Genomic DNA, 24,370 nt, shown 5'->3' with positions numbered 1-24,370 from the left:
TTTAAATGCATCTTACAAAAAATATTTTATGGTTTATTAAGAGGGTCAAAGCATCAGCCCCTTTTCAAAAACTTACAGACAGATTTTTAAGAGGCTTATGTAAGTGACACAGAATTACTTGATTGGTGAGAAAGAGGTGCACATATGGTAGGTACTGGTTCAGTGCCTTGGGCAATTGTCTTAAGAGCCTGTTGTTGGCACCTATGCCAAAGATGGCCTATTTCTAGTAGAGAAGTGTCATTTTCACATGACAACTGACAAGCAAATGAGCTCTGATGGAGCAGTAGCTATCATCTAATGACATGTTATGTTCTCTGCATAGCTTTCTTGTGGGGTTGGAACTTCTCCCCAGTTGCATGTTGCATTTTGGCCACTAGAGTATTACTTGCTAAGTGTTTCTTCAGTGTTGTTGATTGTATATTAGTGGCCAGATGAAGTTAGTACATCTGCCAAAGTTTCTATCCTAGGTAGTAAAAATACTATCTTTGCCAAGTGGGATAAAGACAAATAAACTGGGAGAATATGTTTCTTATACTCTTCAAAGAGGAAGAGGGAAAACAATGACACTGCAGACAAAACATGCACAGGGGAACTTAGGGAAAGGAAATTGAACAGGTCAGGATTTTGATCATATCTTATTTTTAGCAAATCTTTGGAGAGTGCTGAGAAGACCTATTGTATGTGTTTGCAGGATCCTCTTGAGGATATGGCTTGGAGGTTGGCGGATGGTGTTATGCAGTGTTCTTTCAGAAGAAACATTACCCTTCCTGGGGTTAAGAATAGATTTGATCTAAATGCAAGCTACTACATATTTCTAGCAGATGGTGCAGCTGATGATGGTAAGTATATTGATAAAAAACTACCTTTTTAAGTTTTTTTCACTCACTTTATTCCTTTCCCTCCTTTTTTGGAGAGACTATGGTAATTGCTCTTTTTTAAAATATACATTTGTGAGTAAAGAGTTATTAAACCCTCTTCCATTTTTGCCTGACAATTTGACTTTGGTTGACCTTCTAGCTTTGTTCCCCTGGAAACTAGGTAAAGGTAGTGTTTACTGGGTTATAAGGCAATCTGCTTATGATAAAAGTGATTTCTGGCTGGTAGACTGCATTTGGACCAGGAGTAACTGTAAATATCTAGTAAGAAGCCATGTCTTTGGGCTTCCCTGAGTGCAGTGACATTGGAAGATCCTTTGCAGGGATACTAGGAGCAGGACTTTGGGGTTATTGCAGGAGATATTGGCTCTTGTGGATGCCCTATCCAGTATGAATCTCATCGCCTTGGACCTGAGCTTTCTCCAGGGAGGTAGAGAGGGGTAAAGAGAATAGCTCCTGGACAGCTGAGTAAGCTTCCACAGGACCTCCCTTTGAAAAAGAATGCCTCATGGTGCCCTGCAGGTGTGCGGTGTTTCCTGTCCCACATCTTTCTCAATCAGCCTGATGCCAAGTGTAGCCTAAGGTAGTTTTATGAGTTTGAATGTTTAGTTTATACTTAAGACTGCCCTGGTAGGTGCTGCAACACATATTGATAAGAATAATTAGATTTTATTTAAGGTCTTGGCTAATGATATTCTGAAGAACTGCAGGAAATGCCAGGGTAGTGTAATATTTAGTGCCTTATCTCCCTGGAGATAATACTACCTCCAAACTTTGAGCATATGGCCTACTTTGAAAATGGTGAAAAGCTGAGCATATAGAATGGAAGGATGGGGGTGAGGTAAAGGAGGAGGAGGAACAGAAATGTGGTACAGGCAGAATTGTGAAAAGCCTTGCGTATTCTATCATGTGGTTTATTTATTTATTTATTTTTGCGGTACGCGGGCCTCTCACTGTTGTGGCCTCTCCCGTTGTGGAGCACAGGCTCTGGACATGCAGGCTCAGTGGCCATGGCTCACGAGCCCAGCCTCTCCCCGGCATGTGGGATCTTCCCGGACTGGGGCACAAACCCGTGTCCCCTGCATCGGCAGGCAGACTCTTAACCACTGTGCCACCAGGGAAGCCCTCATGCGGTTTACTTTTAATTGAAGTATAGTTGATTTACAATGTTGTGTTAGTTTCTGGTGTATAGCAAAGTGATTCAGATATATATATATATATATATATATATATATATATATATATATATACACATTTTCAGATTCTTTTCCATTATAGTTTGTTACAAGATATTGAATACAGTTCCCTGCGCTATGCTGTAGGACCTTGTTGTTTATCTATTTTATATATAGTAGTTTATATTCTATCATGTGGTTTAAATTTTGTACTATAAGTAAAGTAGGGATTCAAAAGGTTTTAAAGCAGGACAAAATATCAACTCAGTGTTAGAGAAAATTTAGGAATATTTTCAGCTTTAGTTGTGGATGATATGTTTGGTTAGTCAAATCATGTATTCTTACTTGCACCAGCAACAGCAAATGTAGCTGGAAATAATTTCCCGGTAAAATGATAATAATGAGCAAAAATTGCTTAGTACTTAATGAGTGCCAGTTGCTGGCTCAGCACTATCATTAAGGTTTTCATTTTTATCTTCATAGAAACCTACATAAGATATGTACTATTATTAACCTTATTTTATCTGGCAGGAAACAGGCTTAGAGAGGTTAAGTCATTTGCCCAGACAAGTAAATGGTAGAGTTGGAATTTGAACCTAAACTCTTTGACCTCAGAGCCCAGGTGTTTCACTTTCTAACATGGGAAATGTAGGAAACGAATTTTTAAGGAGAAGGTCAAATATTTGCATTTTTAAACAAATATTACTAAAATGCAGTTTATTGTCTTATTGTTATTATTGCAGCTATCACTTATTGTATATTACATATATCTCATTTATTTCCCACAGAAACTTTGTAAATAGATATTATGTTGCCCATTGTAGAGATAAGAGAACTGGAGCCTAGAGCGGTGAAGTAACTTGTTCAAAATCAAACAAGTAGCAGAGTCAGGAATTAAACCCAACTCTGTTGCAGTTACAAGAGTTGTGCCCTTTTCATCATATCAAACTGCTTCCTTTTGTGCCCAACATGTTATAGGTGCTCTATAAATGATTACTGACTTGAATGGATGACAAATTGCTAGGAGATTTTAACAGTTTGCATTTGTACTTTAAAATACTTTAAAAGAAAAGCAGTGTCATTTAAATGGGTGAATTCTGTTGTTGCAATAAATTATGTGTGGTTTTAGGTGTATGGTGATGCCAAAAATTTCTTCTTAGGCCAGCATTGTAGAACTTGGAATGCATTTTCTGATAGAAACAATATGTTAAGTAATAGTTCTAACATTGTCCTGGAAAAACCTAGTTCATGGACGATTCATGTGCAGAATAGAGCACTGTTTTATCTCCCTTTCCTGCTGGTGTTGCTGTGCTCGTGGCATGGTAGGGAGAATCTCTACCTTGTCTTTTGTGGTGTTTCCCAAAGCATGGGGCTCAAATAACCTGCTTCAGAACCATTTGGAATGACTGCTCAAAAGACAGGTTCCCGAGCTCCATCCCACACTCATGGAATCTCTGTTGTTTGTGCTTGGAATCCACATTTTAACAAGCATTTCAGGTAATTGTTCTGTATACTGTGGTTCGATAACTTACTGCTCTAGGACAATGTTCTTCCAACGAAGATGTACGTATTGTAATGTAGTCCAGGGGATACAGAAAACAATACCAGAACTTTTTTCTTAGATTTATTTTATCTCACTAAAATTTTCTATTTTAATAGTGTTCATAATGTGTTAAAACAATAGTACATAAATACGTTTATTAACAAAAATATACATATGTCACAGACTCATTTTTGTTTTTTTAAAAATTTATTTATTTTGTTTTTTTTGACCATGTTGGGTCTTTGTTGCTGCACGTGGGCTTTCTTTAGTTGCGGCGAGAGGGGACTACTCTTCCTTGCGGTGCGTGGGCTTCTCATTGTCATGGCTTCTCTTGCTGTGGAGCACAGGCTCTAGGCACGCGGGCTTCAGTAGTCGTGGCACGTGGGCTCAGTAGTTGTGGCTCGTGGACTCTAGAGCACAGGCTCAGTAGTTGTGGTGCTCGGGCTTAGCTCCTCCACGGTATGTGGGATATCCCCGGACCAGGGATCAAACCTGTGTCCCCTGTGTTGGCAGGCGGATTCTTAACCACTGCATCACAAGGGAAGCCCCCAATTTTTTTTTTTAACTGGTGGAGTGCAAAGCAACAAAAAAACAAAAAAAACCCACATCTAAACGTTACCGCTTCAGGGAATTCACTTTCTAGTTCCCTTGTATTGGGGAACAAAGTACAGTTACCACATAAATCAACTGTCGCTTCTGTTATCTAGTCATATGTATGTGGATCATTTATATGCTGCGCACTGCTTAAAAGCAGTGAGACTTTGTGAGGTTGAAACCATTTTTCAAAGCAATCATATAATCTCTGTAACCCATGTTAATGTAGAATGAGGTCGTCCTGGGCAAACCTGATGCTCAGGAGGCACTGTTTACTGGCAGACTGAAGGTCAGAGGGAACACCATGGTGAGTCAGATGATTCAGATGATTCTTAAAGACTATGCCAAGCTCTGAAGGATGCTACATTATTAGTAAAAATAGAAAAATTAACTACTTTCTTCATCCAAATATGCAAAAGTGATTCAGCAAAAATGATCAAAACTAAAATACAGGGGAAATTGCTTAACATTTTCAGATTTCAGATAACTTTTCAGGTTTTCATTTTCTACTAATTTTTCATGTTATCCTTATTTTTGCTGTAAGCTAGCACATAATTATCTTTCTATTCTTTTTCTAACTGCTGAGTTTTTTTTTCACCCTTTCACAGGTAATTTTATTCTCTTCTCTGGGTGTCAACAATGCTCATAGATTGGAATTTGAAACGTTCAGAAAGCAGATACCTGAATATTGTCACATTTCTTTACACCACAATTTAATAACTATTAAACATTCATGTCTACTAAATGCAGCAAACAAAATAGTATACATTTTTACCCGATTCCCTTGTAAACAAGGCTGGTGAAATCCATTGGTGACAAATGGAATTAATGCATTACACAAAGTCAGTGAGGAAAAACCTTCTCTGTGAGTAAATTATTCTGTTTATAAATAAACTTTGATTTTTTTTCAGCACACATTTACAGACCTGATCAATGAAAAGAAACAAGATATGTATTTTCCTTTAAAAAGAAAATGTTGAGAAATGGCCCACAATGGGAGAAGTCACCTAGGAAGAGGGGTCAGAAGCAAACTAAAGATAATTGAGAGTTGAAAGTACTGTCATATTTAGTAAAACCAATTTAAAACCTTTTTCTAACTGCTGTTTTGCCCCCAGAAAGCTGACTTTATCCTATCATGAAATAAGCAGTCATGTGAAATGCTGAGTGTTTGAACTGAAAGATAGAACTCACTTGGGTGAATAAGTAATTCCCAATTTGGAAATCTACCAATTTAAATAATTAATGAAGTAGAGACCCTGTTATCACATGACCTGTTATTTTGACAATTTAGGAATAATACTGTAGAGCCCTGTACTACACATGAACCCAACGTTCCTTAGAGCATAACGCCTAAATTATAATGGAGCCATACAGTGGAACTTCAAAATTTTAATGGACTTCTGCTTTAATGAAGGTTAAGTTCATCTTAGCTCATGGCTCCACGGTGAATCAGAGTTTAAAAACACTTTTCTTCCAACTTGATTCTCAGGCTGTCAGGAATGTGGTCTGGTTTTTATCACTGCCACTCTACTAATACAGTATTTTGAGATTCTTCAGTGCGTTTCTTGTCATTTTCAATAGTTTTTTTCATTCTTTTATTTTTGACATTTTTGTAGCTTCTGATAGTTATTGTCTCTTTCTTCTTGACACAGGTCTCTAGGTGTTCACGATATAAAACTCTTCTCATTTTCTGCTTTATCTCTGATCTTCTCTGTAATAACAAGCCATGATATAATAGTTCACCAAATGAATAACCTAGTGTCCAAACACCAGTTTTTGAATAGTCCATTTTATCTCTACTGTTTCAAAAGCCTTTTTATCATACGCTAAAAATCTTTCAGTAAATCAAATTGTTTATAGTTTATTCTTCCAGTGATCTGTTTGTCTATTACTGCACTGGTTGAAATTACTATACCTTAATAATAGGTTGTGAATTTTGATAAAGCATGATACCCCTCCTAGCCTTCTTTTTCAGGAATTCAGGAATTCTTGCCTCTTCCTTGTGTATTGGCTCTTCTAGATAAAATTCAGAAATGATTTATCAAATTTCATTAAAAATCCTATTGGAGTTATGACTGGAATTGAAATTAAATTTTAGATTAATTTGTGGAATAATCAACGTCCTTGAGTCTTCCTATCCAGGAATATACTGGGATATTCCATTTATTCAGATCCTGTGGTTTTTTTCATATCTTCCTGTAGGGCTTATTTATTTTTGTTACTTTGTTCCTATGTATTTTATAGATTTCTAATACAAACTATTGTGAATGGGATTATTTTTTCTTACATATTCTAAATTTTTTGGTGTATTGGAAAGTTACTGATTTTTGAATGCTTATCTTGAATGTAGCCCCCTTATTTTCTGGTTGATGGTCTTGGATTTTCTAGATGAAACATCATATCTTGTGCAAATAATGACAGGCATAGTAGCCCTCATTTTCTTTCTTTCCTTGTCTCACTGCTTTGCTTACTTCTCCCAGAAAAATGTGGAATGGCAGTGGTGATAAGGCAAGTATTCTTATCTTATCCCTGATTTTGATGGGAATGCTTCTGATATTCAGTGTCGTGTCGTATTTGTTGTATTTTTCTGGTGGATATATTTTATTGTGTTTAGGAAATATTCTGTTCCTAATGTTACAAAGAGTTCATGTCATGGATGTGTGCTGATGTTTATCATTACTTTTGTAGATTTCTGAATGGTGAACAGTCCTCACTTTCCTGGGATGAAAGTCATGTCTTACTATTCTTATTATTGCATACTTGATTTAATTCACCAATATTTTATTTAAACTTTTCACATCTATTTTCATAAATGATTTTGGTGTATGGTCATAGGATTCTGTGCGTTTGTGTGCATGTGCATGTTGGCCTCATTTTGGTTTCAGTGTTATAATAATCTCATAGAAAGAACTCAAGAAGGGTTTAAATAAATATGAACTTTTTTTTTTTTTTTTTTTTTTTTTTTTTGCGGTACACGGGCCTCTCACTGTTGTGGCCTCACCCATTGCGGAGCACAGGCTCCGGACGCGCAGGCTCAGCGGCTATGGCTCACTGGCCCAGCCGTTCCACGGCATGTGGGATCCTCCCGGACCGGGGCATGAACCCGTGTCCCCTGCATCGGCAGGCAGACTCTCAACCACTGTGCCACCAGGGAAGCCAAATATGAATTTTTAAAGTTAAAAAAAATTTTAAATGGTATGATAGAACTCATCCACATACAGCCTGAGACTTTAGGAATGGAAATATTTGACTAATAAAATAAATTTTTATTGTTATAATTCTCCAGAGTTACTACTACTTTGATCAATTTTTGTAATTCTAGATTTCCTCAGAAATTCATCCATTTTATTTAGGTTTTGAAATATTTTTGGCTGACTTAAAGTTGTATATAGCATTTTCACATAATTTTAAAGAATATGTTCTATATCAGCAGCTATGTCACTGTTTTCATTTCTAATACTGTTTGTGATATTCCTTTTTATCTTGTGGTCAGATTGTCAAAAAATCAATCGATTTTATTGGCCTTTTACAGAATTGATTTTTCTCATTTTTAGACTTACTAGTTTGTTAATTTCTACCTTTATTTTTAATCAATCCTCCTTTTTGGTTTTCTGGGTTATATGTTGTTTTAAACACATCTTGAATTAAATGATTATTTCAATACTTTAAAGTCTTTTTATATTTTTTTAAGGAAATGCTTTTAAGATGATTAAAAACTTCTTTTGAATAGTACCTTAATTACATCACATGTATTTTGATATGAAGTGCCTTCATTGTTATTCATTTTAAGAAGACTTGTGATTTTAGTTTTGATATCCTATTTAACCCAAGGGTTATTTAGAAGAGGAGTTTTTTAAATATCTAGCTGGACCATTTTTTCCTAGCTTTCTGTTAATTTGTTACATTTTAGATAGATAATATAACCTATATAAATGTTTCTTTTTGGAAATCATTGAGATGTAGTCTGTGGTCTAATACTTATTTGTTTGAAACAAAGATTCATATATATCTCATATCAAATTTCTTAATTATTTTTATTCTTTTTGACACTTGCATTGTATTCTAAAAATAATGTATTTTCCATAATTTATTTACTCATTCTCCTAAGGATGGTCATTTAGCTTGTTTAAATTTTTTTTTAGCCAGTGTAAAAAGAAAGTATCTATTAACATGCTTATAGATGTACCTTTGGTTAAAAAGTAAATATTTCTGTAAGATAGATCCCCAGAATGAACACACACCCATACATACCCATATACACAGACTAACTGGAATAATTGTATACAAGCACAGATTTAATTTTATACATAATGAATATTATTATATTATATACTAATACTACATATATTTATATTATATTAATATATGTGTATTAATATAATATCAATATATAATATATATATATATCATCTCTATTGAAATTTATTTATTTTTTATTACCTTAAGAAATTTTGTTTCCATGCCATGCCATTGTCTCTCCATTCCTTCTCTCCTGAGAAAGTAATTCATCTTCTTCTTCCTTTTTTTTTTTTTAATTTCAGGTCGGATTCATAAGCATTCTCAGCAACCTTTGATTACATATGAAAAATACAATGTGACGGGCTATCCAGAGAACATAGGAGGATCCCATTCTTTACTCCTTCTGAAGGTTCATGGTAAGTTACATGTGGATTATTATTACTACTTTGTGGAATATACTTAACTTTGTGGAATAAATTTAGTGCTGGCTAGATTGAGAATGGTAGCAGGCATAATTTAGCAAACGTTCTTAAATCAATAACATTTGCAGGTAACATAAGCAATAACATTTGCAGGTAGCATTATCTATTTTAATGTTTGATAATTTTTATTAAAAATAGAGAGTACGGATAATTCAGTGGTTTTAACCCTGACTGCACATTAAAATCACCAGAGGAGCTTTTAAGACATTTGTAATTTTAAAAAAAGTATGATAGTCATCTCTAATTGCAGCCAGGATTGAGTATCATTGGGTTAATTAATTTAACTTTTATGAGACATTAATTATACCATTTATTAAAAATTGCTAATAAAAGAGTGGTTTGTGATTGTGATTGTTTAATTATAATAGTAGTTTGGTTTCAAAAATACAATTTTTTTGTTGAAGAACTGATCAATGTACAAATATTTGAGGGTATACAAAGTACTCAGTGCTATACTTACATATTATATACTTAAAGTGATGAAGGGAACCAAGTTGGAAGAGCAGTAGCCTAGAAATAAGGCTCTGATGTACTCTGGTTCTACAAGTGAAAGTTGATTCCATTTGAAAAGTAGTCCAGTTGATTATTGAAAAACGGGATTGAAAAATAGGGAAATAGTGTAAGTGTATACTATACTATACTATTGTAATGTATTAGTATTGGTGGGAACTTTCCTTAATTGGTATATTTCCTTTATATTCTCCAGAGTTATCCATTCTAGTGAGAGTTTCAATAAAGCTTGAAACTATCTTTATTGTTGCTATTTTGCTTCTACCAGTAGCTCTAGTTGAACAGTAATTGGATTCAGAAATAACATGCCTGTTTGTTTTCCATTATTTTTTGGAGTGAAATGTGAGAAGATTCTGAGATAACTTCAGAAAGGCTGTATAACTTCAGACAGTATAATGATTAAGAGCACAGTTATTCAAACCAGCCTGGGTTCAAATTCCAACTTAGTAACCTTGGGCAAGTTACTTAACTTCTCTGTGCTTTCCTTCTCCATACAGCAAAACTGGAATAATAATTATACTTTATAGGAATTGTTGTAAAGATCAATTAGATTAATACACATAAAACACTTAGAGACAGTGCCTGGCACGAAATAAGAGCTTTGGAAGTGTTAGCTATTAGAAGTAGTAGTGGTGGTGGTAAAAGTATTGATATTCAGGTTATGTTTATGTCAGCTGAATGTATTTTCGTTGGCTATTTACATTTTCTACGCATTTGGCTTGGTCATTTAAGAGACAGCTTAATTAGACTGTGTTGTCAACCATTGCATTTTCTCACCTGTAGGTGCCTTAATGTTTGTGGCATGGATGACTACAGTTAGCGTAGGTGTACTGATTGCCCGGTTCTTCAAACCTGTTTGGTCAGAGGCTTTATTTGGGGATGCAGCTTGGTTTCAGGTAGGTGGAGAAAAAGGTTAATGCAATTTCCATATTATTTGAACATTGCAACATGGAAACACATGAAGTAAGCGGATTTTTTTGTGTATGTATGGTTATAGTTGTAATTTTGGAATCCTCATAATTTCTTTTTGCTCTTTGGTTTCCTAACCAACTGAGAATAGACACAAGGTACTTGATGGAAATAAAAATAAAGACAGCTCTATGAAGGGGCAGGCTGGATTGGAGAATGTATCAGTGCCATGTGCGTTTCTTTGGAACATGGATTTTGGGTCCCAAATGATCTTGAGTTACATGTCTAGTTGCAGAAGAAGACACTAGAAGAACATTTACCCACTGCACTGAGTACAGATGGGTTGAGGAAGGCAGCAGAGAAGAAGAAAGAAATAGTGGGTGCTTCCTATGTTGCAAAGCAGTGGTCTGTCCTCTGGTTGATGGGCCAATGAATGTTAGGTTGTCCCTAGCTCACCAGTCAAGATCATGTATCTCCTGTGTGGGTGGGAAGAGAAAATAAAGTGTCCTTTTTAATGCTGTCCCTTCCCATGGGATGAGGAGGCAGTCTTTTAATAGAAACATGAGCAAGATTCAATAAATACCCCTCAAAACAAAACAAAACAAACCTTTATCTTTCATTTGTCATGGAGTATAGATATTTGCACATATAGTGGAAGATCAATGACTATGTGTTGAGATAGAATGTACATGTCTTCTTATAGAAAAAAAATACTGCTTATTGGAACAGTTTTGACTTTATAAGAGGTATTCTTGAAACTTTATATAAATTTGTAGCTTTTAAGATTTACCTTATCTAAAATTGTTTCTCACTTTTGGCTGGCAGTGTTAATCTGTTTTATTTGTTCTCAGTAATGACTGCTACATGCCTTGCTCCTGTCTCTGCCTTTGATTGCTCTCTCTCTCTCTCCCCTCTTCTCCTGTGGATATTCCCAACTGGAAAACTCTTTATGTCTCCTCTTTACCAATTCAAATCCTCCACTGTCTTTAAAACTATGGTGTCTATATGTATATAGGGTGACTATATGTTCTACTTTCTGGTGGTGTGTGTATATATATATGCACACACACCCCATATATGTCTGTGTGTCTGTGTGTGTGTGTGTATCTATCTATCTATCTATATATCTGTATATGTAGTGATTATATGTCCTACATTCTCTGGGATAGTTTTGATTTGCACCAGTTATCCTCACATAATCAACTAACAGTGCCCATTTTCACTCTTGGTATTCTCCTCATTTGGATAATGAATTACACATTTCAAATATGTTTCTCTTATCTGCTCAATTAAATCCCAGACTCCCCAGGGAACAGTACTTTCTGTTTCCTTGCAGTTTCATTGTATCCAAGCACTGTGCTTGGTGGTGGAACTTAATAAATGTGTTTGGAAGAAAATGATGGACTTGGCAATAAGTGCTCTGTGTGTGTGATATATCCATTCCTGCTGTTCTGTGCAGGTGAAGTCTTGGCAGATGATTTAGAATGATGAGGTTGGCAGCTTAGGCTTTTCTTTAAAGTTCATTGGAATAGTAAGATTTTTGTTTTTAACTGACCACAAATTGTGGCTAGGTGTCAACTGAATGCATGCCTTCTGTGAATCTCATCCCATGATCTTCATAGTGATGTCAACTCCTTTCTCTTATGTAGTTAACTCTCTTCTCATTTGTCATTTTGTCCTTGCAGGTACATCGAATGCTCATGCTTACTACTTTTGCCCTCACTTTTATTGCTTTTCTTCTGCCTTTTATTTACAGAGGAGGCTGGAATTGGGTAAGTAGATCTTAAACAGAATGTTTTTATTCTATTTATATGTTTAAAATTTATTTTGGTGCCAAAGGAGATTGCTGTTTTATTCTCAGATGATGGGTAAAAAGATATTTCCGCATGTATCCCTCTTTCCTTCCTTTTTGAATCATCTGATGACTATTTCACATGGTTGGTGGTCAGGGATGAAGTGAGAATGTAAGTGCAGATTACTTGGTAATGGAATGTATTTTTAGACTGCCTCAAAATTTAAATATACACTATATAGCTTTAATAAATTTTCTTGCTATAGAATGGTAAAAATTGAAAGCATGATATCTGAGGAACATGAACACTGTAAGTGGTTTTCTCTAACTAATACTATGACTATTACTAAGCTAACATTAGTTGCATTCCTACTGAGCAAACTGTGCTAAGTGCTTTACATGTGTTATCAAATTTAAACCTCAAATGAAGTTGTTATTGATAATAATCCCATGTCACAAATGAAGAAACTGAGGCTTATTCTCAAATGTGTATCTCCAGCTTAGACCTCTACCCTGATTGAGACTCACACAAACAGCTGTCTACTCAGGAACTCAACTTGCATGTCTAAGGCATCTCAAACGGAATTCCTGACCTCTCCTCCCAGTCTTGCTCCATGTGCTGCCATCCCCATATTAGTTGTTTGCAGTTCCTTTCTTAGGCCAAAACATTGGAATTATTCTTAACTCTGCTCTAACACCCCATATCAAATCCTTCAGGAAATCCCATTGGCTTTACATGTCAAATACAACACTTTTCACCATCACTGGTACTACTATGTGGGTTCGAGCCACCATCATCTTTTGCCTGGACTTCTTTGCAGTCGGCACCTAATTGGTCTCTCTACTTCAACCCTTGCCCATGTACAATCTGTTTTCAACCAAGAAGCAGAGTGATTTTTAAAAAATGTAAATCAGATGATGTCATTCCTGTGCCCCCAACTGGTTTCTCTAATGCCTCTCAGTTTTTCTCAAAGTTAAAGCCGAAGTCCTCCATGATTGGCTCCCAGTTACTCTCTGAATTGATCTGCTCTTTTTCTCATCCAATAGCTCATTTCATTTCACACTGGGCTAATGCTAGGTATGCTCCTGCTTTATAGTCTTTTTTTAAAAAAATTATTTATTTATTTATTCTGCTTTATAGTCTTTGCAAAGATTTTTCCTTCTGCCTTGGTCATGCCTCCTCTACTGCCTTACCTTCTTCAAGTCTTTGCTCAAATAATAGCTTCTCAAAGAGCCCTGCTCTGCTTCATTTTTTCCTGAAGCAATCTTTACCTTATGTCGTTTCAGATAATTTTCTTAAATATTATACCTTTTCTTCGTCTGTCTTCTTACACTAGTATGTGAACTCCATGAGAAGGCAGGATATTTACTGGTATGTTTGCTAATGTATCTCTAACACCCAGAACAGATTCTGGTACATGAAATATTCAGTAAATATTTATGGAATGAATGAATGAGGCTTATTGAGAATTGGAGATGTACCTAAGGTCAGAGCCTGTGCTTCCATTATACTCTTCTAGTTTAAGAGCCAGTCAGAATTTGATATTAAAATTTAATATTTCAGTTTGGGCTGTTGCTACAAGGGCTAAGATTGATGACTCTTGGGTCACAATATTATTAGGAAACCTCCTTTCTGCTTTTTAGGTAGTTTATAGATTGGTCAACCTATTTTTTCAAAAAATTTTTACTGGGGTATAGTTGGTTTATAATGTTGTGTTAGTTTCAGGTGTACAGCAAATTGAATCTGTTACACATATACATATATCCACTCTTTTTTAGATTCTTTTCCCATATAGGCCATTACAGAGTACTGAGTAGAGTTCCCTGTGCTCTACATAGATCCTTATTAATTTATTTTATATATAGTAGTGTGTATATGTCAATCCCAATCTTCCAGTTTATCCCTCCTCCCCCAACCCCTGGTAACTGTAAGTTTATCTTCTACATCTGTAACTCTATTTCTGTTTTGTAGATAAGTTCATCTGTACCCTTTTTTTAGATTCCGCATATAAGGAATATCATATGATATTTGTCTTTCTCTGACTTATTTCACTCAGTATGACAATCTCTAGGTCCATCCATGTTGCTGCAAATGGTGTTATTTTGTTCCTTTTTATGGCTGAGTAATATTCCATTGTATATATGTACCACATCTTCTTTATCCATTCCTCTGTTGATGGACATTTAGATTGCGTCCATGTCCTGGCTATTGTAAATAGTGCTGCTGTGAACACTGGGGTGTATGTATCTTTTCGAATTATGGTGTTCTCTGGATATATGCCCAGGAGTGAGATTGCTGGATGATATGGTAGCTCTATTTTCAGTTTTTTAAGGAACCTCCATGGTCAACCTATTTTTTTTAAAGGAAATTATGAAGATTTTCTGATATGACTCAAGATATTGAAACTTTATTTTATCCAGGTACTTGGACAAGCGTAATACTTATTTTGTAAACTTTGTAGTCTTTGCAGTTTATGACTATGGTAGTAAAAAGGTTAAGAGCACAGTTGTACAGCCAGACTGCTTGGATTCAAATCCTCATGTCATCATTTATTACTTGGGACACCCTGGGCAAGTTGCTTAACTTTTCTGTCCCTCAGTTTACTCAAGTGGGTATAGTAGAGTATCTATCTTATAGGCTTTCTGAGGGTTGAGAGTTAATTAACTGAAAGCACTTAGAATAGTCCCGGCACATTGTAAATACATAAGAATTTTGTTGCTGCTGTTACTGTTTTTTATTAGAGAGAGGCACTTTTCCATCTCCAGGGTCCAGGTTATAACTTATCTGTGTATAACTGAGTCCATGGCTTGAAAGTTTTATAGTGCTCTTCTGTCAACTTTTAATTCCTAATTTGCAAAAGCTTCCTATCTTGGCTTGGAAACCACTATGTCCTTGTTCTAGATCACAGGTTTTAGAGCCTTCCCAAGCATGGGAGTCAGTGACAACAGACTGTGATATCCCTCTATTTAAACGTGTAATGTATTAGAGCATCTTCTTAATTCTTCTCTTAAGTTTTTAAATGAAATAATTGTGCAAAGTGGTCTAATCCAACTGTCTGCTGTTTTCAGCCGGCACACATCACTGAGGGAGGAGTGTAGCCGAAACTGTTGAGGTATTGTGTTGATGATTTTTCTTGGCTTAGACCTTCGTTCTGAACAGAGGAGATGAGATCTTAATACAGTGGTTGTGCAGGTTATTCTCTTGATCAGCAAACACTTATTGAGTGACTAAGGCTCTGTTAAGCATATGGGTTACAAGGAGTCAAGTAGAACCTTCAGCTCTGGGAAACATAGAGGTCTGAACAAGTAATTAAAATACACTGGGTTGATTGTTCCTGACATGCAGATACTAACTAGTCCTAGGTGGGCTTCAGATGGCTGTGCTGGTGTTGGTGGTCATCTAACATCCTGGTGGGAAGAGGCAGCATTCTGTGCATGGATTCCACCACAACCATATACACACTGTGTGACCTTGGATGCGTTACTTGATATCTCTGAGCCTCAGTTCCCCCATTTGTAGAAGTGGGATATTGATAACTAACTGTCAAGCATCATAGTGAACATTAGTGATAATGTATATAAAGTATGTGCCTGGTATAGACACTCAGTGAATGGTGCCTGTTATTATAACTATCATTATTAAATGTTTAAAGCTACAGAAAAACGCTAAGAATACATCTGTGTGTATTATTTTTAACTTGAGGGTTTAATCGATGGGCAAGATTGAGACCATTAAAATGATATAACTTTGTTCAGCATGCAGGTTATCACCCATACCTTGGTTGTATAGTGATGATTTTAGCAGTTCTTCAGCTTCTTTCGGCAGCCTTCAGACCACATTTACATGACCCAAGGTACTTAAGTCTTTATTTTTAAATGCTTTTAATGTAGATGTCATTAGTTGGGAAACCAATTCCTTTTTTGCATTTTATAAAATTCAGTGATAAATTATACTTACTTTAAAAGGTTTTAAAATGTATTTCAGATATCTAATTCCTAGGCAATAGGGAAATTACATGCTTTTTATTCTCTTGGGAATTAATTGTAGTTCCATCACTTTTAAGAATACTGACTGGTTCTTTATTTGGTAGAAGACAAGTGTTTAACTGGACTCATTGGAGTATGGGAACAGCTGCTAGAATAATAGCAGGTAAGTAATTGTGATGCTACTTATTCATATATAATTGCAGGTTGTTTATATTGCAAGTTGTAATTTGGCTTAAATGATTTTTAGATGCATTAGTAATTGGAGTAATTGGCTGTTGAGGAGAAATCAGTCAAACATTGAAATCCAGAAAGTAATTTCTAGAGGTAACTAAGCCATTATTTCAGTTTCAAGGTTTTTAAAATGACTTTAAAACTCTCCTTTTGAGACTTTTTTTTTAGCATTTGTCTATGCCAGCAGAATAAGCTATGCTGATGACCATACATTTAAGCAGCTCAACTTGAGGGTCAGTCGTGGGTTGGGCTGAAGTGGGCTCCGGGGTCCCAGCCCTCTGCCTCCAGGTTTTCTCCATGGGGATGGTACCTTCCAGGGAAAGGTGTTTTTCAAAAGTCAAGTATGATTATCCAGTGTACTTTGATGTTTTATGTAATAAATACCTAAGCTGACACCTCCTACCCTCACATTTCTACAGTCTATAGAAATTCATGGAAGGGGAGGTATAATCAGAAATGGTTTCCATACGTTTCTCCCTTCCTATGTTGCAGACTTAAAACATTGTGAAAAATTTGGGTACCTCTTTTTTAACAATTGGTAGATTGTAATTATAATTTCCCATCTTAGCCTTTCTGGTGTTAAAATTAAAAAAGACTAAATTAACTATTTGGTCTTAAATATTAATCTAATTGATATCATAAACTCTTCTAGTATATTTTACTTGATATAATTAACACACATGTATACATGCATACACAGTTACCTCTTGAATTGCATTTGAGTATATGTATTTATTCCTTATGAATGTAGTGGCAGCAATGTTCCTGGGAATGGATTTACCAGGATTGAATCTTCCCAGGCCATGGAAAACCTATGCAATGATTGGATTTGTAGCCTGGCATGTTGGGACAGAGATTGTTCTGGAGGTACACACTTACCGACTCTCTAGAAAAGGTAACCTGAAAGAGCAGTGTTATGTAGAATCACTTTTATACAAACTGTTGGACTATAATTAGTTTCTTGACACTAATGGTTGACCCTTACATGGTAGCTTACTAAAAGTTTCTGTTTTGATTACTCAGTCTGTGGTAAAAATAGTGGAAAATTTCTGCGTTTGTTTTTTATATTCATTAGTATTAGAATCAGTGAGTAAAATGCAAGGGAAAGAGGTTTTAGGGAAGAGGCCTTCTTTGTAGGTACTTTTTACTTTTCATGCTGGTCTGACTTGGGGCTAGAATGCACTGAGAGCCCTGAATTCCTGGAGCTGAGAGACCCGTGAGATGGAGGAAGAAGAGATGTCCATGGTCAACACAGGGCAAAGCTGCAGACAGTTTTACCTATTTGACAAACTTCCTGTGTGCTGTCACTTAGGTTGCCCTATACATCGTATGTAGCTAGCTAACCAGCGCGCTAGATAGGAAGGATTTATTTTGCCGGCGCTCTCTAGTGGCAAGGTCTGTTTTGGTCTCACCTCTAGGCAGGGTAAGATACCTGTAGCCATTAGAAGAGATTAGTAGAGAATCAGTGACATTTTAGCTTGATTTCTAGTCTGACTGTCTTTTGTGTCCTATCTAGTTCTCAGCCCCTCAAATAAGTAAAGGTGGCCTTCTAAAAACAAAACCTGTTTGTTGTCTAGTGTGTGTGCTGTGAATCTAGGAGCCTGGGCAGCTTTTAGGAACTGAGTACTAAATATCTGTCCTACCAATTTTTGGTTCTTGATAGGGTCACATACATAGGATTTGAGTCTTTGTTTGTTTGTTTTTAATTGAAGTATAGTTGATTTACAATATTGTATGGGTTTTGAGTCTCAAAGGACTTTTGATCGCTAGATTATGGCTTGCTACTTCAAATGCATATGTGCTTAAAACTTGGATTGTTGGGAGTTTGGTATGGTGTTTATTGACTAGGAGAAAGTCTTTTAACAAATGTATGCTGTAGCCAGCTTGACCTAATTTGTGAGAGCCTTAAGTATTCAAGAAGTTTGCAACATTTGGTCACTTGAAATGGGAGAATGAACATTCTGGAAATCAGCAAATGCTATAAATCAGGTTTTTTTTTTTTTTTTTTGAGAATTAGTTTATCTGCATACCCACTGGCCTTACAAACTTATGTTCTTATTCTTGACAGTTGAAATATTGGATGATGATAGAATTCAGATCCTCCAGTCATTTACTGCAGCTGAAGCAGAAGTAAGTCTTTTTTTCTTCTTTATTGACACAAACCTTAATGATAGTTATTCTTTTTTTTCATATCTCAATTTTTTTCTTTCAGGGTTATGCTTTTAAAAAGACAGTGTTAGCAATTTATGTCTGTGGGAATTTGACTTTTCTCACTATGTTCTTATCTGCAATCAACCATCTATGAGCGAGTGAAGACCTTGGCTTTTGCAGACCAGGTGATAATTATCATTAAGCCAAAAAACTTGATGCCTGTACAGACTGGCTGGAGCGTATTCATGACTTCTAATTAGGAAGACCAGGCCATGTCTAAAGAGAAATTTGGAAGTCTGGTCTTTAGAGATCAACATTCACTAGGGTCCTGTGGGCTATAAACTGATGTCAAGCTTTTATGTATTATTCTGAGTCTTAAAAGGAAGATTGTACTTGAGGAGAAATGACTCAAATATTTTTTATGCTGAAATTTTAAGAATGTTAGCATGTAAGAAAAGAAATGTTTGGAAAAACAAAAAAGATGTCATAGGATAAAATACAGATAGTATTAAGGTAAATATATTTTGGGCTATAAAGGTGCTGTAGTACTTTAAAGAAAACATTTATTTTTACTAGTTTATCTGAATGGCCTTTCTTAGGATTTTTTTCCCCTTCCCCCCTTTCTTAAAAATTTTTTGGAAACATGTTTTTCGGTCCAGTGTTTTGGACATATCCTTTGTTTCATGTATTTTGTTACTTCGCTGGTAAAGGTGAAAGTAGGGCTAACACCATTTCATTAACATTTAAATATATTATTAATATTATAATTCCTTTCTTAGCAGTGAAATGCAAGTGTGCATCTTCTGATTAAGAGTGTATTTATATATTCAGCTACAGAGCTAAAATGGCATTTTATATGCTAATTGTTTTGACTCTGAGGTTGTCTTAGCCTTTGGAGATTGTAGACTTGCATTTCAAAATTAATAAAATTCACTCTTGTGAACATATTTAAGAGTTATTATTTGTCCTTGTGGTAATAAAATAATATGGGTGGTTCTGTTTTGTTAGAAGATCCTGATGCTATAATGAATTAGAATTATCAGTGCTATTTCCCTTCCGGTTCCAATAATTTCTATTTTATGACTGGGTCTCATGTTTGCTATGAGGACTTCTAGCCAGTGGGTGGCGCCATAATACTACTGCTTTGTTACTGTTCACTTGTGCTGATTCATTTTTAATACTTAGATAATATCTTGGGATGGCATTTCTCTTAAAATTCACCAACTCTTAATATTTATTTGAAAAATTTCTGTCTTTTTTTTTTGGCCTAACAGTTATAGGTTACAAACTTAAATTAGGGACCAATGTTGTTATTTTCTGGTTTCAATTCTATTTGTTTTCTAACCATGATTGTTTATAACCATTGTTTGATACTTCCCTTTACATTCCTGTGACCCTGTAACAAATGAACATAACTATTTTAGGCAGAGGAAACAAGCAAAACTCTACATTCTTAAAATAAAAAGTTTAGGGGGGCATATTTTACTTTTTTAGGTGTTCTTTCTGATTGGTCCAAGGACCTAAATTCTATCTGGTATAAATAATAGCCTCAGCGATGTATCTTACATCTTTCACTGGGTAAAATGATATGTTTTTGTTCTTTATACAGGTGTTTATCATAAGTAGCTTAGGGTTTGAGATGTGAACTTTCTGTGTTTATGTTCTATAAGTGCCAGGCTATTTACAGTCTAAACTTTCCTTTTGAATGTCTTTATTTAAAAACGTTTTGTTTAGTATAGAAAGTTAAATGTATACTAAAATATTTTCTTCTAATTTTCAATTATTAGGGGCCTAAAGGTTAATACAATTATCTTAATAAATTATATTATAAATTTGACAAGGAAAGATTTGTTTAAGAAGATGAACCTTGGTGGGTTTCGTTTTCAAATACATGAGCTTGCTGGATTTCCAGTGCTGAGGCTAACCTGTTTTAACTTTTCTTTTTCATTGATTCATCTGTTGGCACTATTTTGATATATCATCAATTGATATACAGAGTTGTCCAAAGAAGTCTTTGTCATCTAACCTTAGTAGGCCAACAAACCTTTTCATTAATATCAAATTATGATTCTTCTGCTTAAGAATGGTTGACATCTACAAATTGAAAATGCCTGTTCGTTGCTCCTCTCAGTTTTCCTTCTTGTTTTCGTAATAAACAATCTGTTTTGTTTTTGTTTTTGTTTTTTTGCGGTACACAGACCTCTCACTGTTGTGGCCTCTCCCATTGCAGAGCACAGGCTCCGTACGCGCAGGCTCAGTGGCCATGGCTCACGGGCCCAGCAGCTCTGCGGCATGTGGGATCTTCCCAGACTGGGGCACGAACCCGTGTCCCCTGCATCGGCAGGCGGACTCTCAACCACTGCGCCACCAGGGAAGCCCACAATCTGTTTTTTTTTTAAAGATATCTTTTGATAGGAGTAATTGTTAAACTAAATGCCTTTATATTTTCAGCAATGTTGCCCCAAATAGCAAAATCATGAGTTTTCTTCTTAAAGATGGGTTCTTCTGTAAAATAAAAGTAACTATTTATTTTTGAAACAAAAAAAGTGAAACAAATTCTAGAAAGTTGTGGTTGGGGTAGCATTCATAACTGAGGCTATTTTTGTTTTTATTATTTTCTTATCTTTGGAAATCAATCATAAGGACGTAGGTAGCCTATGGCATAAGTTGTCGAATAACACTTTAGTGCCTACTTGGTTATCAGGATTTTGGCTCTAATGTGTGTTAAGTGATATTCATCCCTCCACATCTTGCCCCAGTCCAGGTTGTGGTGGGAAAAGACAGATGCAGCAGATGCCAACCAGGAAGCCCTAGGGGGGGACCTGTAGCTTTTGGCTGAAATTCTATTTGTATATTCTGATGAAGCAAGGAAAAAAAAAAAGAACAAAGGTCCTTGTTTAAGATAATCCATTGTAGATGGGAATGAAAGAAAGGATTCTTCTAAGCTCTTTTCAAATCAGATTAGGTTACACGCTGTCACTGTGCACCCCCTGCTTCTTTCCTTCTTGCCCAATACCCACCAGGCTCATCTCTGCACCCAGGTCACTGATGGTCACCTGCCTGGAATGCCCTTTCTGTTCCCTTCTTTCTAGCAAAAACTATTTTATTAAGTTCTGGCTCAAAAAATGCTTCTTGCTTTTGGAGGCTTCCCTGACTGTTCCTTCTACATAGGTCTCTCCTGACCATCCTTATAAATGGTATGCTGGGAAGCAGATAGCCCTGTACATAAAAAAGACTGGGAGTCTGGGAGCGGAGCTGGAAGACCTGAGCATGCATGTCTGATTTATAAGACTCATGTCGTTGGGCAAATCATTCATTTTCTCTGAGCCTCATTCCTTCATCTGTAAAGCCCATCTCACAGGGTAGTTATGAGGAAGGAAGGAAGTGGTACCAGCAAAAGGTGCTTTGTACATGTTGTTGATGATGTCATTGCTTTTGATTACAGTGTTAAACTTTAGTAGTTTTTACCTATGGAATGTGTAGTTTTTATTTGATAAAAAATTTGATATTCACCCTGAAAACATTATGCTAAGTGAAATAGCCAGACAAGAAAGGACAGCTATTATATGATTTATTTACTTGGAGTACCTAGACTAGCCAAATTCATAGAAAGTAGAACGGTGATTACCCAGGACTCGGGGAGAGGGAGGAATGGGGAGCTGTTATTTAATGGGTACAGAATTTCTGTTTGGGATGATGAAATTGTTCTGGAGATTGATAGTGGTGATGCTTACATAACACTGTGTATGTACTTAATGCACTGAATTGTACCCTTGAAGGTAGTTACAGTGGAAAATTTTGTGTTATGTATATTGTACCACAGTAAAAAAATTAAAAATTTGATGTTTATAGGAACACTGTTCACAATACCCAAATGATGGAAACAGCCCACATGTCCATCAACAGATAAATGAATAAGCAAGTTGTGGTACATACATACAATGAAATATTATTCAGCCTTAAAAAGATATGAATTACTGATGCATGCTGTCACATAGATGAACCTTCAGAACATTATGCTTCTCCATGGCTACCAGAGACATCAAAGGACTGGAATAAGAAGAGGAACAGCAAACAAACAAATAAACAAACAAAAAAACCATTATGCTAAGTGAATCAGACACAAAATGTAACACACTATGATTATATGAAATATCCAGAATAGGTAAATGCATAGCAACAGCATAGTGGTGGTTGCCAGGGCCTTGAGGGGAGGGAGTGGAGGAGGGAATAGGGAGTAATTGCATTATGGGCATAAGATTTTACTTTGGGGTGCTGACAATATTTTGTTGATAGATAGAGGTTGTGGCTGTACAACACTGTGAATATAAGAAATGCCATTTTAAAAGGATTATTTTATGTTATGTGAATTTTACCTCAGTAAAACAAATATTTATCTGATTACTACTCTTGGATTATATCTTTGGGTGGAAAGATCTGGGAGGTTTGCTTGCCCTAAAATTCGTATCAGCTTAATTTCTTATTTCGTTATCAAATAAGTTAATGTCATTTTATATAATGCCTGGTCATATAACTCTGGTTTAGAGGAGAGACCGTTCCTAGAACATATCTTTGTTTTTTTCTTTCTTTATTTTTTTCCAGTGGTTTTTCATGGATTTTATTAATTTTTAAAATTTATTTTATTTTATTTTATTTTATTTTTTACCAAAAACCTTAAGTAGTGATTTTTTTCCCAATTTTTATTTTATTTTTTTAAATAGATCTTTATTGGAGTATAATTGCTTCACAATACTGTGTTACTTTCTGTTGTACAACAAAGTGAATCAGCCATATGCATACATATATCCCCATATCCCCTCCCTCTTGAGCCTCCCTCCCACCCTCCCTATCTTGTCCCTCTAGGTCGTTGCAAAGCACCAAGCTGATCTCCCTGTGATATCTTTAGAAGTATATCTTCTTCATATATCTTATAAACACATAAAATAAGTTGTATTGTACTCTGGGTTTCTTGTAAGAACATAAACAAATTTTTGGTTCCCAATCAGGTACTCAGACATGGTAATCAAGCTCTGTGGATAAGAATTTCCTGAACCCATACATTCTAAATATGTGATTTCCACTGCCAGTAATGGCTAAGATCCTGCCAAATAGACTCTCCTTCAGAAAACTAGAGTAAGCTTCAAAAAGCAGCTATCTGAAAGCCCCAGAGAGTGATGAGAAGCAGGAAGGTTTGGATGAGGTGTCCACACTCAGAGGAGGAAAATGGTTTGGAGTTCCCTGTTTTCACTGTTTTTAGTTTCAGGACAGTTGAAGTCAACTGTGTATGTGGTGTTGGGTGGCAGGGGAACTTCAGTGTTTCTGGCCTAGAAATCCAGAGGACTGATGGCTGGTCAACTGCAGCTATCAAGAGAGTGGGGTGAAGGGAAGGGAGTTCCTTTCTTGGAAAGGAAAACACTAGAGAGGGCATCCCAAATCCTGTTTGCCCATAGCTCTGATTGATCCCTGAATATGTTCACATGCATAACGCAGATGCAAAGCAGCTAGACCAAACAAAAAAAGTTGACTTGAGATTGGAGCTGGAGCACAAGAAACAGAGTTTGCAGTCCAACATAGTTATTTGCCTGCTAAAACAAAAGAAACCATATTCATTGGTGAAAAATAAGAGAATCCAATATTTTATTTTATGATGTACCGACGACAATCCAAAATTACCTGACATAAAAAGAACCAAGAAACTCTGGCCCATTCTCCAAAGCAGGGATTAACTAACTTTTCCTTTAAGGGGACTGATAGAAAATATTTCAGGTTTTGTGGACCACATATGGTCTCTGTAGCATAAGCAGTTTTTAAAACAGACCTTCAAAAAATGTGAGAAATCATTTTTAGCTTGTGGGCCATACAAAAACAAGAGGGGGGATGAC

General features: G+C 35.9%; 1 protein-coding gene across 10 annotated transcripts in view; it reads left to right on the top strand.

Moving 5' to 3' along the window:
* FRRS1 (ferric chelate reductase 1) overlaps window positions 1-24,370 on the top strand; it is a 134,618-nt gene that overhangs the window by 75,319 nt on the left and 34,929 nt on the right. For 5 of the 10 annotated variants that reach the window (XM_082614075.1, XM_082614077.1, XM_082614078.1 and 2 more), the window contains 8 exons: window positions 692-839; window positions 8,729-8,842; window positions 10,202-10,314; window positions 12,013-12,099; window positions 15,876-15,973; window positions 16,211-16,269; window positions 17,089-17,232; window positions 18,406-20,117. In XM_082614075.1, the coding sequence (XP_082470201.1) occupies window positions 692-839; window positions 8,729-8,842; window positions 10,202-10,314; window positions 12,013-12,099; window positions 15,876-15,973; window positions 16,211-16,269; window positions 17,089-17,232; window positions 18,406-18,563 (921 nt within the window). In that variant the 3' untranslated portion in view covers window positions 18,564-20,117. Of the gene's footprint in view, window positions 1-691; window positions 840-8,728; window positions 8,843-10,201; window positions 10,315-12,012; window positions 12,100-15,875; window positions 15,974-16,210; window positions 16,270-17,088; window positions 17,233-18,405; window positions 20,118-22,340; window positions 22,881-24,370 lie in introns of those variants that run through there. The other 5 variants (XR_014293410.1, XR_014293411.1, XM_082614076.1 and 2 more) reach the window with 3 other exon arrangements.

This window comes from Mesoplodon mirus, assembly GCF_964341445.2.
Source record: "Mesoplodon mirus genome assembly, chromosome: 3".
Lineage (NCBI taxonomy): Eukaryota > Metazoa > Chordata > Mammalia > Artiodactyla > Ziphiidae > Mesoplodon > Mesoplodon mirus.
The sequence above is the reverse complement of the archived record's forward strand: the minus strand, read 5'-3'. Positions and strand labels throughout refer to the sequence as shown.